The sequence below is a fragment of the Etheostoma spectabile genome, chromosome 15 (assembly GCF_008692095.1).
Source record: "Etheostoma spectabile isolate EspeVRDwgs_2016 chromosome 15, UIUC_Espe_1.0, whole genome shotgun sequence".
Taxonomy (NCBI): domain Eukaryota; kingdom Metazoa; phylum Chordata; class Actinopteri; order Perciformes; family Percidae; genus Etheostoma; species Etheostoma spectabile.
Genome location: NC_045747.1, coordinates 32,185,893 through 32,199,409, shown reverse-complemented (window position 1 = coordinate 32,199,409; position 13,517 = coordinate 32,185,893). Strand labels below are relative to the sequence as shown.

At 42.6% G+C, this 13,517-nt stretch overlaps 1 protein-coding gene across 1 annotated transcript in view; it reads right to left on the bottom strand.

Annotated features, from left to right (window-relative positions):
- Positions 1-12,710, bottom strand: part of nfixb (nuclear factor I/Xb) — a 144,236-nt gene extending 131,526 nt beyond the window's left edge. Inside the window, 2 exon segments of the mRNA XM_032538004.1 lie at positions 9,112-9,147; positions 12,470-12,710. Of these exon segments, the coding sequence (XP_032393895.1) occupies positions 9,112-9,147; positions 12,470-12,496 (63 nt within the window). The 5' untranslated portion in view covers positions 12,497-12,710.
- Positions 12,711-13,517: the final 807 nt, after the last annotated feature.

The following is a 13,517-nucleotide window of genomic DNA, read 5'->3' as shown; positions in this document are numbered from 1 at the left end:
AAAGGGGAACGGCGCACACTGTTTCTCCATTACGGCTGCAGGCGATCACATCACAACAAGGGCTCCTATAACCATTTAAATTCAGAGACCCGCTAGACCAGCTAGCAACTTGAGAGAGAAATGAGTGCAGCATGAAAGTGAATTTAAAAACTGTCATAAAAGAGTGTTTGAGGAACAGAGATTGTCCCACTGTGTGAACTCGCAGACTTAAGCCTGGCCCATCTGTGTTTTATATTTTAGCAGTGACATGAAATCTTCATCCTGCACTGAATTTTCCAGTCAAATATACAACTTTCCATGTAACGCACACTAATCCTGCAGCTATTTCTCTGAGCCTAAACAGAGCAGAAAGTTTATATCACAGAGTACGGTGCAGCTGTAGTTGGGATAGTAGTTACTGGCTGGCTGGGCCAAAAGGAGAAGCCACAGAGTTGTGTTTGAGTCTAACCCTGAGCCCTGCTTGGCCTCGGCCTCCTCCACTCAACTCCACTCTGATCCTCGCATTTCTTTTTTAACAAGGATCTATTTGACTCTACTGTACTCTGCTCGACTGTCAAGGGGGTCTCAAACAGCCTCAGGCCCGCAGCACCAGCCAGCAAACACAAGTCACAAGAAGCATAGAGCGTGCACTCATACCCAGCACATACACAGCCACTTCCACATAACACACAAACTCCCGCCCTCCAGCTCTGTTTGCTCACAGCTGCCAGGCCTCCTCAGAGTTCATCTGAGGTAAAGATATGTTATATTATGCAACCAAGTATAGATTTTCCACCCTTGGCCCCGTGCCAACTTCCTGCTCTGAAGAGTGAGCTCTAGCCCTTTGTTCCCTGGGGTGACAGCTATTCCTTGCCAGACAGGGTGGCCGAATTAGATACAGAGACAGAAAGGGAGAGGGAAGGTAACAGGAAGAAATGAAAGGAAACACAACCTAGCATGCGAGTAGAAAAGAAAAGACAAGGAAAAGAAAAAGAAAAAAGAAGGAAAGAAAAGCATGCAGCTATGTCATCCTAAGATATTGTTGTCTGTGATTCTTTGTCTGTAACTAAAACTCCTCCTTCCCTGTCCACTCTGTCTTTTCCCCCAGCTCTTGAAATCAGGTCACAACTGTTTTCATTACTGTTTGACTTGCAGGTTCATAAGCCTCCAAGCGTCAACGTTCCTCCATCCACCCCCAAGACAGGAAAAGATTTTCCCCTCTAACATTAACCCAATAAATGCCTATTAAGCCCAATCACATACGCTTTCATCCTTGTTCCCAGAGAAAGAGAATAAAAACAGATCTTAAATGTTGATGCAAAGTTTAAGTCCTGGATACATGCTGGGCTCATAATCTTATCTCCTAAATAGCCGATGTGGATTATACTCCTGCACGGTCCCTGTTTTCATCCACTGTGTCAACATATCCAGGACTCTACTTGGAAGTAGTTTGCCTCTGCTACAGCATGAGGTAATGCTGCGTGATGATGAGAGAAAGCCTCGGGGAGTTTGAGGTACAATCAAGGAGCCAATCAATGCCTCTTTATCCCTCCTCTACTTAAAGGTAAGCCAAAAAAGCAGTGAAAAGATAATGAATGCTACGGCATCATTGACTGGCGTCACTGCGTGATGTCATCCCTTGCCGACTGAACAATCTCCGACACCACCGCCCTTTCCCAATTAACCGCGGCCAAATGTCTTTGTGTCCAAATAATTGCAATAGCCTCTCCAGGCTTAGCCAGGTGTGCAAATATGTTTGTTTGGCTAGGTAATAAAAGGATGGATGTCTGGATGTATGGATGGATGTGATGTATGGATGGATGGATGGCTGGATGGATGGATGGATGGATGGATGGCTGGATGGATGGACGGACGGATGGCTGGATGGATGGATGGATGGATGATCTGGATGGATGGACGGACGGATGGATGGATGGATGGATGGATAGATGGATGGATAAACGGACGGACGGACGGACGGATGGATGGACGGATGGATGGAAGCATGGATGGAAGCATGGATGGAAGCATGGATGGACGGATGGATGGACGGACAGACGGATGGATGGATGGACGTACGGACAGATGAATGGATGGTTGGATGGATGGACGGACGAATGGACGGATGGATGAATGGACGGACAAATGGACGGATGGATGGACAAATGGACAGATGTATGGATGGATGATGGGTGGGTGGATGGACGGACGAATGGACGTATGGATGGATGGATGGATGGATGGACGGATGGATGGAAGGATGGATGGACGGATGGATGGACGGACAGATAGATAGATGGATGGACGAATGGATGGATGGATGGATAGACGAACGGATGGATGGACAAATGGACAGACGGATGGATGGATGGATGGATGAACGAATGGACAGATGGATGGACGGACGACTGGACAGATGAATGGATGGATGGATGGATGGATGGACAGATGGATGGACGAATGGACAGACAAATGGATGGATGGATGGATGGACGAACGGACGGATGGACAGACAGACGGATGGATGGATGGATGGATGGATACCTATCTACAATCTACCTATTGTGTCAAATGTAACTGAACATTAATGCCTCAATTCCACTTAGGGCTGGCATTCCAATGATTCCCCAAATCGATTTTATTCCGATTCACAGGGCCCCGATTCACTTACATTTCCACTTTGATTTAAAATCAATTAGTGTAGGGAAATTTTAGTTAAAATACCAATTTAGCTTGGATAGAAAAAACTTTCTCAGTGAAAGTGCTGTAAATTGTACAAGCCTGAAGCAACCCTCAAATATTTTTTATAATGCACCAAATTGACTGCTTCACGTACTATTTACTTAAGAGGACTAACTAAGCCCTTTTACATCCATGTTGAAAAGGCATATGTTAAAAGATCAATTTGGGGATTTTATTAATTGATATCAGGTAACACAAACAAAGATCAATTTTAATTTTAACCTAGCCCTAATTCCACTGCACAAGTGGTATAAAGTGTGTGAAAACTAGTTAGAAAGCGAGCAGAGTAGTGTACACAGTTAGCTAACACTAACGCTACATAAATGGCTAAAACAGTTAACCTTAACCCTCATTATGTCCTTGGGTCAAATTGACCCGTTTTCCTATATCAATGTTCTTTATAATTCCCCAAAATAACATGATTGATGCCACACAACGCTCTTTGCCAAGTACAAATCTCTACTTTCATTAATTGTGGGGTGTCTTATTTAATTTTATAGCATTTGAAAAACAAATTGAAATGGTTTTGAAATAGTATTGAGTAAAAGTTGACATATTCTATTAATTTTAGTGTAAATAATTCCTAATTTCTGCTTTTCTATTAGGTATAATTTCCTATAAATTAGGTTTATTGACCATAAAATCCAAATATAAAACTAAAGTTAATAAGTTAGTGTTACGTGTTGAAAACGTCAAATTGACAAACACTGAAAAAAAGCGGCAAAAGTGTTGAAAAAGGGACAAAAACATAAGAAAAAGTTAAAAACATTGATAAAAAGCGCCAACAAAAGAATTGATTTTCAATTTCGACGGGAAGACAACACAAGGGTTAAAGAAATGGAAAAAATGAAAAAAACAACTGTTCAATAATTTGGTTATTGTAATGTATAAACAGTCAAAATAGTTAGCAAGAAATAACAGATAAGTGGTTGAAATAGTTAGCTAAGCATAGGCTAATGGCTAAATGCTTAGAACAGTTAGCTAAAAGTATTAGGGAATTGTGTAATACCAAACCATTTCGAGGTTTTTAATGCGGGTTCGGTTAAAGAGGAGTCAAAGCTACGCTTTTATGGAACCATATGTAGCATTTACACAAAGTGTCAGTGTGTTTTTTAACTCTTTAATTTCTCAACTACTGCAAGCAACAATATTATTTTCCATTTACAGTCTTACAATTGGTAGAAAAGTAAAGCGTGATAGGCCTATAGTATAAATGCAAGATGACCAACAGACCTGACAAAGAAACTTGGGAACCACTTTCCTATATCCCATCCACACACACACACACACACACACACACACACACACACACACACACACACACACACACACTCTCTTGGCTGCCATACTGTTTTTTTTTTATCTAAAAGAATGCACACCTGTGCCTCGTGATTAAATATGTGCAGGTGCGTTATGTATGAGTCACCGCAAAATATAGCTTATATACACAGTTAGGCTTGGATTCAAACAGACACACCTACTCCAAATGCACAGAGGATTTGTTTCTGAATGGGGTAGCCCTATTGTGGCTACAGCTCCTGTCTTATTCACAAGACGATAATGTGTTTGCGTGTGCCATGTTTGTGTGAATGCCTGCATCTGTCTTTCTTTTCTTTAATTTTTTCGGATTGTGGAGTTGACTGAGATGGAACGTCAGCCTGGGAAAGTTTTGCGAAAAGAAGACTGCAGTCAAACACAGAGAGAGAGAAAGAGTGGGAGCGAGAGAGAAATGGTGCTCAGATTTCATCCAGATTAATCTGGGCTTTGTAATGACGGGTCTACTGTATATATTTAGCCAGTGCAGGGAGATGTAGGTCAGACAGGCAGACAGGATAGGCTAAACAACATGCCCAGATTGCCCACACTGAAATTAACCTGGAGTGGGCTGTCAATGATCCACAACAACAACCCTCTACCTCTTTTAGTTGACCTGTGGCAGACTGATTCAATGGCTTTGCACGCTGTGTGTTTCGCTCGGTCACAAGTGTGAGGCCTTCACGTTCCTCCTTGTGGAAATTCAGTATCACACAGCTTGTCTTAACGGAAACGTTACTTGTTGATTAAAAAGAATGAGCAGAGAATGAGTTACTGTCAGCGTTTGCGGTGTGTGTTGATACTGGCATTAGTTCAAATCTATTCAATGCAAGAACAAAGCACACTCAGAGACATTTCTCAGTCTGTCTTCTGTAGCACTAGAGACCGAACAAAACTAACCAAACACTGTGAAAAAAAAGGCGACAATTATTCATTTTACAACCCGCAACATGACTTTATGGACTGAAATCCTTTACAGCAATGGCAGTTTTTGCGCTACTGATCACAGTTCCAGCTACTCCGCTCAAAAACGCGCCTGTTTATTCACTTCTCCTGGAAGTTTGAGCTTCACCGTGTCAAATGATTTATGGTCAGAGATTTCACATTCATCTGCTGCAGGTGGACGTAGGGCTGCCCCCTCTCAGACGATTAGTTGACTAAGGCCAGAAACACGCCGCCGCGCGCTGAAGCGCTGCAAAGCGACCATGTTATTCAAACTGTCCAGCCACACCGGCTGCGATCATCCTCTCTCACATCTGGTATGAACAGTTAGGCGTGCGATCAGACACGGATATATGCTTTTTGGTCTTAGTCGACTAAGATTTTTTTAGTTACTTAGTCATTTTTAATGCTAAAGGACTTATTTCCAAGAAACCTATGAGCACATATCGGGTACACCCACGATATAATAAGGCGCTTTTGTGTAATTCTTTGTGGAGAAACTTAGTTTTACAGATCTGTCGATTGAAATCAACAAATCAGTTAGATGAAAATCCTATGAGCGTTGTGTGTCGACTGATAATTCCTTTAATCGAGGACACAGCCCTAGTGGAAAGGTTCTCTGTGCTCACCTTAAATCTCATTTTAATGCGTGGGCAGGATTTGTAGGACATCACAACTAGTCCGGGAGCCAATCGGGGGTTTAATGTGCAACTTGGCGAAGAGGGACTAGGTGTCACTTTAAGAATTGTTAACAAGGTTGTTGAACTTTTTGTAGAAAAAAAAACAACCTATCAAGTAGTATTTTTTTGTAAGTCTAACAATTGTGGAGAGGGTCTTTCAATTACTACAACACACTCATCAATTCTAAATGATACGCCACTCTGCAGCTCAAAGGTTTTGCCTTTACAGCCCACTTCAGTGTAAGCCAAGTGTGACAGAAATGGCGGCTGAAATGTGACACATTGCTGATCCTCTCACAGATAGAAGATCTATTCAAAACAAACCGAAGCCCAGGAGGAGGACGAGGCTGATGAAAGAAACATGTGTGTGCCTCATGATGTATCTGTGTAAACCTAAAGCGCCACACCCTCTCTCATACAAACACTGTGAATTTTCTCTCTCTCTCTCTCTCTCTCTCGCTCTCATTCTTTCACACACACACAAACTCAACTTGTGTGTCACCGCAAACACCTTACCCTCAATTGCCCTGTCAGATCGGTTGAAACAATGTTCCAAATACCCACAGAATGGCTGGCACTGTTATTTGGGTTTAAGACTAAAAAATCTGAGGAAAGAACATGGTGTACTGATGTCCAAAGCTCAGCTATGACAAAGCTCTCAAATATTCACTTCATATGCACTTCAGCTTTCTGCTCATGGTCTGTTCTGGTAAAGGCACGCTTTGTCTCCGCGGTTATACATTTTTGTTCTTTCTGCTCCCATATTGTACACTAAGTATTTTGTGTTTTTCTCTGTATATTCTAGCTCAATTATGTAATTTAGCACTCGTGTGTGTGTGTGTGTGTGTGTGTGTGTGTGTTCAGTAGCCATGGAAACAGCGCAACATATCGCCGGCTACAGAACCTTACAGGGGCCGCCGGCATTGCCAGGGTTGTGCCAAAGACTAATCCATGCCAGAGGTGACATGAGCGAAGGAAAAGTGAGGCGGGTGGAGACAACATGACACACACACACATACACACACACACACACACACACACATCAGCATATTACTCTCTTCTCTCACTCCTTCCTTTTAGAACACAAGCGCACACACTGGATATCCTCCCATTCTTCTTGGCTGGAGCCTCCCATGGCAATAGCAGTAGGAATCCATTCTCCACGGATACTGGGACAGCTGTGCTGATACTGAATGAGACACAGTTGGTTATGCCTCTCTCTGCATGCAGCTCGAGATAAAAACTACATGCTACTTAATTCGAATCTTTGTCGCCGGCTGCCAAAATGCGCCCAGCTCTTTGTCTTCGCCACCAAAGAGAGCACCCAATTTCTTTGCAAAAAAATCGCTGTAAATTTTCGCTCCTGCTGACGCACGGTGGCCCCCAGTCACCAGCTGACAATAAACACAAAACATTTATAACACTGACAAAGACATTAATCACAGAAACCTTCATAAATCTCTCAGTTATATGCTTATAATGCAAATAATCCACAACATGCCAGCAATTTTGAAGCCGCAAAGATAACCAAAAACTCCGGGATGTCTAACTCTTTGTTTTAGGCCGCTGGCGCCAATGGAAAACAGAAATGCCACCTTACATGAGCCAAGCCAGTGTTCAATGTGTAAAACAGTTGATTATTTTTTAACGATGGCGGTGGATTGGCCTGTAACTGGCCGAGTGGTATGAATGAATAAGTAAAAGGAACACGGTGTCTCCGGCCCGGCAAGCGTCTGGCATCCTGACCTCCTGGTGTCTCTCGCCGCTGCCTGCACTGTACGCCACACAACTGCAGCACAGCCAATCAGGGACCGCCTGTCTTTCTTTCCTTACACGTGTCCACACACAACTCAGTTACAAGAGAGCACAAAAGATCAGCCCTACCTGTCAATCAAGCGTACTATGAGCTCATTCTTCTGTCTGCTGTCCAACAGCAGAGTGCTCTACTGGCTGCCCGGGTCACTTTTATCCACACAAACCAAACTTCTATTTGCTGTCTGGCATCAGTGAGTTACACTGTGGCTGTTTACATAAAATTAGGACAGTTTAACGTGGGTGCAACTTAACCAAAACCCCACAGTGATATCATAATTCAATATACCTATCTGAGAAATGTAATACAGGCAATAAGACCAATTCTTAAGTCCCTTGCAGTGTGACTTTGGCGCTTGCTTTGGACATGAAACTGCACTGATTGGCTTTAAAAAGGATTTAGATAAAGGTGAAACAGTTGCTTGGAAGCTGGCATCCCGGCTAATCCCGCGATAACCACTCGCAGGCCTCATTGGCATGAAGACACCAAAGGTTTTAGGTGCATGTCTGCATGTCTGTGTGCACGCTTGCGCACATGCAATGCGCGTCTACGCGCTATGCGCGTGCGGTTCCATCTAATTTTAATCCTCTGAACAGCTGTTCCAACTCATTTTGCAGGCCTTGGGAAGAGACAGAGAGGGGGCAGAGGGGAGGGGGTATGTGGTGTGTAAGGGCCACCTCATCAAATACTTGTAAATGTAAAGTTAATGCTTCAAAGTCCAGATATTGATTACATTCGATTCATCAGATACAAACCACAGCTCATGCTCTGATTATTTTCACTGAAAACACTGCTGTCTGATAACGACTGATAGCAACTGGTGGTGACGTAAGAAAAATATAATACATCCTCTCGGAGCGACACATAGCGCTGATAAAGAAGGCTGCTGCGCTTCAGACTGGGAGGACAAAGCAATAAGTCATGTGCTCCGCTGACCTCGACGCAGAGGAGACTTCTGATGGACAAAGAAAGCAGAGCACGGAGACAAAAAAAAACAACATCTGTCATGTAGAGAGTTCTTTCAAGTGATTGAAAATGAGCTGTCCGATAGCTAGCCCACACCTAAGCAAACATGCAACTTGTAGCTGCATGAGAAAGATGGAAGGCCCAAAGGGAAAAGTGCAAATAAGAGCACTGATGCAATCAAAAATGAAAGGGAAAAGGAGGCTGGTGTTTTAAAATGAGTGTATAACTTTTTTTTAATTACACATTTCAAATTGCACGGACAAAAAAAAATTGCTTAGAAGCAACATCTGTAATGTCGTATGTCTATCTCTGTTCCAAAACTACGATCTGATATTTTCCTTTGCACACAATAAAACACAGCGTGGCCGGAGCTGCAGCCAGTTTTTTGGTCTATTGGCGCTGCAGAATGACTACATTTGCAACAACAAAATGTGGTCCGGTTAAACCATATCGGCAGTAAAAGGCTGGAAAAACACATAGAGAGCAAAAGCAACTTTTCATGGAGTAATCAAATATTTTGCTCCTTCCTGCACGGGCCTGTAATAACTCCAGCTGCAGGTCAGCGTGAGCAGCCCTGCAGGAGCATCACAAACAAAGAAACATTTTCTCAAGATGGAATATCTATAAAAACACAAACACCTAATGCGGAATAAATAGGGACTAAATAGGACTTACCACTAAGGCATTGTTTAGAAGGTGAGTAGGGTAATACTTTAGTGTTGAGAGGGTGTTAAGAGGCGAGGAGAGCAGGGGTCAGCGTCCAGGCGGGCAGAGGGGGGCAGAGGGAAGGAATAAGTTAAAATGTCGCACCAAGTGAAAACAGTGTGAGATGAAAACATTACGAGCTGCATGGAACTACAGAACACATTTAGAAAAATGCAATGAAACCAATGGAGTTTTTGTCTTAAGGTTGCAGATTTATGTGCTGCGTCATTATGGCCTGCAAGGGAACGGACACTTTAGGTTTGGAGAAAGCAACAAAAACGGACACAAAAAAAAGAATCAAATAAATATAGGTTCATTAATTGAAAATTACAGGAGTAAATGATGTCAGGACAATGTGTGTTAGAGGCTTCAAATGTATTTTAAAATGAATGGGAAATCAAAAATATGAGGCAGTGCAAACAAACTGGCTCCCATTTCTCTTGACAGAGATATATAACATGAAATAAAGGTCTAAATATATGGAATTTTATTCCTGGAATAGATCAAAACACACTAACACACACACACACACACACACACACACACACACACACACACACACGATCCTTTACTCTCAATGCTCCCCCTCCGTTATTTGCTTCCATTACGCACTGTCCGCCACATCCCGGCCCGCTGCTGCTCTCCAGCAAGGCTTTTATTTTATCACAGTTAATAATTCATGTGATTGCTTACACTTCTTGCCATATCTGAAATCCAAGCTCAAACTCTTAATTATTAACAGAAATCAAATAAACAAAATGTGCCTCCCAGTAAGCAGACAGACCTGCAAGAGAATGCTGCGTGTGTGTGTGTGTGTGTGTGTGTGTGAGAGAGAGAGAGCTGGTGGCGTTTACACAGACAGGGAGAAGTTGGGTCTTCTCTGCACAACACACACATAAGGTACAATATTTTTCAAATGACAAGATCCACGTTAGGCTTTTTCTGCCCAGCATAGCTCACTGTAAGTTAGCCTGATGTGCAACATGTGTGCATTACGCTCTATGAGCTTCTGTTGTCAATTAGTTAACTGCAGGAAAAGTATGTCGCTAAATAAAAGCTTCTTTTGTTCAGAGATGATCTGCTCATTTTGTTCAGAGATGATCGGCTGTGAAAGAATTTTCAAAAAATGTTTTCATCAATAACAGATACAGTCATCATCTCTAAAGGCCCGTTTGGAAATGCATGCTGGACAACTCGCACCCGAGAGCTGATTTCTTTTATTTCAAATATATCTTATAAACACACATATCCTCATCTATAGGCAATATTTGGAATGCTGAACGCATACATAACCAATCGGTCTCTATTTTCTGTCTAGTTCTAAGTCAGATTCAGTCCCTTAAGTCTTTAGTCAACACACTAAGTAGCCTGTAATATTTTCTCAATAAAATGAAGAATTATGGGAAAATAATACTAATAAAAAAATCTCCATTCCCTCTCTGGTGTCACTGAGAGGACGACATTATGATCCGAGATGTTAATGTTTTGAAATGGAAACCAGACCCGACTCATGGCGGCACCAGAGGAGCCGGGAACATCCTCTCAGCCTGCGGTAGCAGCGAGAGGCATACGGCGCTGGGTGGAAAACTATTTTAATAAAACCACTGGTAAAATCAGGATTGAATTACACATGAAACAGGCCCTGGCGGGCCACTGTCAGACGAAGCCAATGAGGGATAAACAAGTCTGCTTTATAAGAGTACGACTTCCAGCAGCTGGGTGTGTGTGTGTGTTTGTGTGTGTGTGTGTGTGTGTGTGTGTGTGTGTGCCCCACCACTTAAAAAAAAACCTTGAAAAGTGTGTAGGCCTGGACAAAAAGAAGCTTTTTCTGGAAAGCAAGGTACAGGAGGGAAAGATTTAAAACTAGAGAATTTGAGATTTTTATTTTAGAGGGCTAATGACCGATTAAATGAATATAATGTGGTGTGAGAGGGATTGTCGGATTTGATATTCTGAACATATCCCATTTTACGGCTGTGGTGGATTGCATACAGCTGCACGCACCACCGCTGCAAAAAGCTCCCTGACAAAGTTCTACAAGCAGCATGGTATTGTTCTGTTCACTCTCTGTCACCGTGGTGTTAAACTTTTGGATGAATGATTTAAAAAAAAAAAATGCAGGTTTTAACAGGATTAATCATTAATAAAAGCAGAGAAAATAAAGAGTTGAAATATGACTGAAAAGCAAATTGGAATTGGTCAAAAGGTTACATAAATTACAGATGCCTCACACCTGGAGAGACGCAGTTCACCACACTGTATCCACTACAAAAACCTTTTCCAGTTGAAAACAGCTACTCAATAATCATTTCCTGATTTCTTTTTTTCCCACAGCAACAGCAACAAAGTGGCAAATAGCATGTGTGAAATGGGATGTTGGAGCAATCATTATGAACAGCTCGGGAAAAAAAGCAAGCCTAGTTTTTAAAAGTGAAGCAAAGAGGGGCAGTATAACCCACAGCAAGATGCTAGAGGAAGCAATAAAAAGCACAGCCATTTATTTTATAAAGATTGTCTAAATTGACTGTAACAGGAAAGGCAACTGCTGTCTACTAATGGGGGGGGGGGGGGCACAGGAACATGAGGAGACAGAGGCTGAAATATAAATATAAAGTCAGTGTATTTCCTGTTAACCTGGGACATGTCAGCTGGTGTCAAGTGCAAAAACTTGTAAAATAGTCAACTGGTACAGCAAAAAAATCCAGATATAAACACCACACACACACACACACACACATACACACACACACACCACACAACACACACCACACACACACAAACAATCACAAAAGTGCAGAGCTGTCCTTCACAGTTTATAATCACACACCACACACACACACACACACACCAATGTCTCGCCTCTCCCGGTCTCAGCCCCACATGAAAGCGGCCGTGAAGGCAGCAGTGTGCGCCCTGCTCTGCGGACTAAAGCCCTCCTGCGAGCCCACTTGGAAGAACCGTCCAGCGGTTCATATCAACCACGGTCCACATTCTGCCTGTCCCTGCGCTCTGCTTTCCCCTCCTCCTGCGGGGCTCCCCTCCTTCTTTTTTTTTTTTTTTTAATTATGAAATACATTTCAGGAGAAGCGCCATTTTCTCTCCAAAAAAAAAAACCCCCATGTGCGATGGAAACGCGCTCGGAGCCCCCGCGGGCAGAAACGCGCTCGGAGCCGGCCCGAGAGTCGCAGAGTTGAGGAGAAGTTTGAGAAAGACGCTCCAACACAACTAGAACACATGGAAAATAACAGACAGAGGCAGCGCAACAACACACCCGGCGTCTCCGCTATCACAAGCTTACAAAAGAGTGAAAGAAGAGAAGACAATTTACCTGTGTCAAGCAGTACGGGGAGTACATGGTTATTATGAATTGGTTTTTTTAGAAAAGGAGAACTGGAGAGCTTATTTAAGTTGGATGGAAGCTCGGTATACAGTGCTGCATTGCAATCGCTCGCCGTCCTGTTTCTCTCACTCCATGCTGCTGCAGCTTACAGTAACCCCGCCTAGAAAGTGAAAGCTTGCACAAACTTTCAGGGAAAAAACTTTCTCTCCCTCCCCTCTCTCCTCTAGCAGGACTTTTTTTTTTTTTTATCGCTCTCCTATTTCGAACGAATTTCTCCTTAAAGGCGGTATTTTTCTGTCTTTCTCTACGCTTAATCTTCCCACCAGATATTTGTCAAAGTGTTGCTGCCTGGCACAACTTATGACTTTTATTTTTTTTATATTTTTTTAATTTTTTTTTAAATGAGACCAATCTTTCTTTTTTGGTGAATCTTCGCTGGCAGCCTGACGCGCCGCGCCCCCGCGCCCCCGCGCCCCTACATCTTCTACATGGTCAATGTTATGCTCCAGTTGGGTTTTACAGAGGGGTCAGAGGCATCCGGTTCCAGTCGTTCATGTATCTGTAGTTACACTGTTATTACATTTGGACTTAACCCTTGTTTTGTCTTCCCGTCGACCAAAAACTTTGTGAAGCATATAGTAGCCAATAAATGCCAATAATCTTGATTCCAACTTGTTTCCACTAGTTTAACACTTCTTTTTGGAATTCATGGTCAATGGACCTCATTTATCTTACATGGCATTTTGCCTACTTTTTGAGTAAAATAAGGAGAAATTGGGAATTACATTTTGGCTAATAGTTAAGATAAGAGGATATGCAGTATGTTTATGGATTATTAACAGATTTTGACCGGGGTAGACCATGCAAGTAGGGATCTTTTTTTTGTTTGTTAGCGTTGTATGGAACCATCCGTGTTATTTTTGGGGTAATTTGGTTCAAACAAAAGCCATACTTTGAAAACGGGTCATTTGACCCAATTACAACATGAAGTGGTAAAGGACACATAAAGGCATTATCAGTATAGATCTAAAAAAAG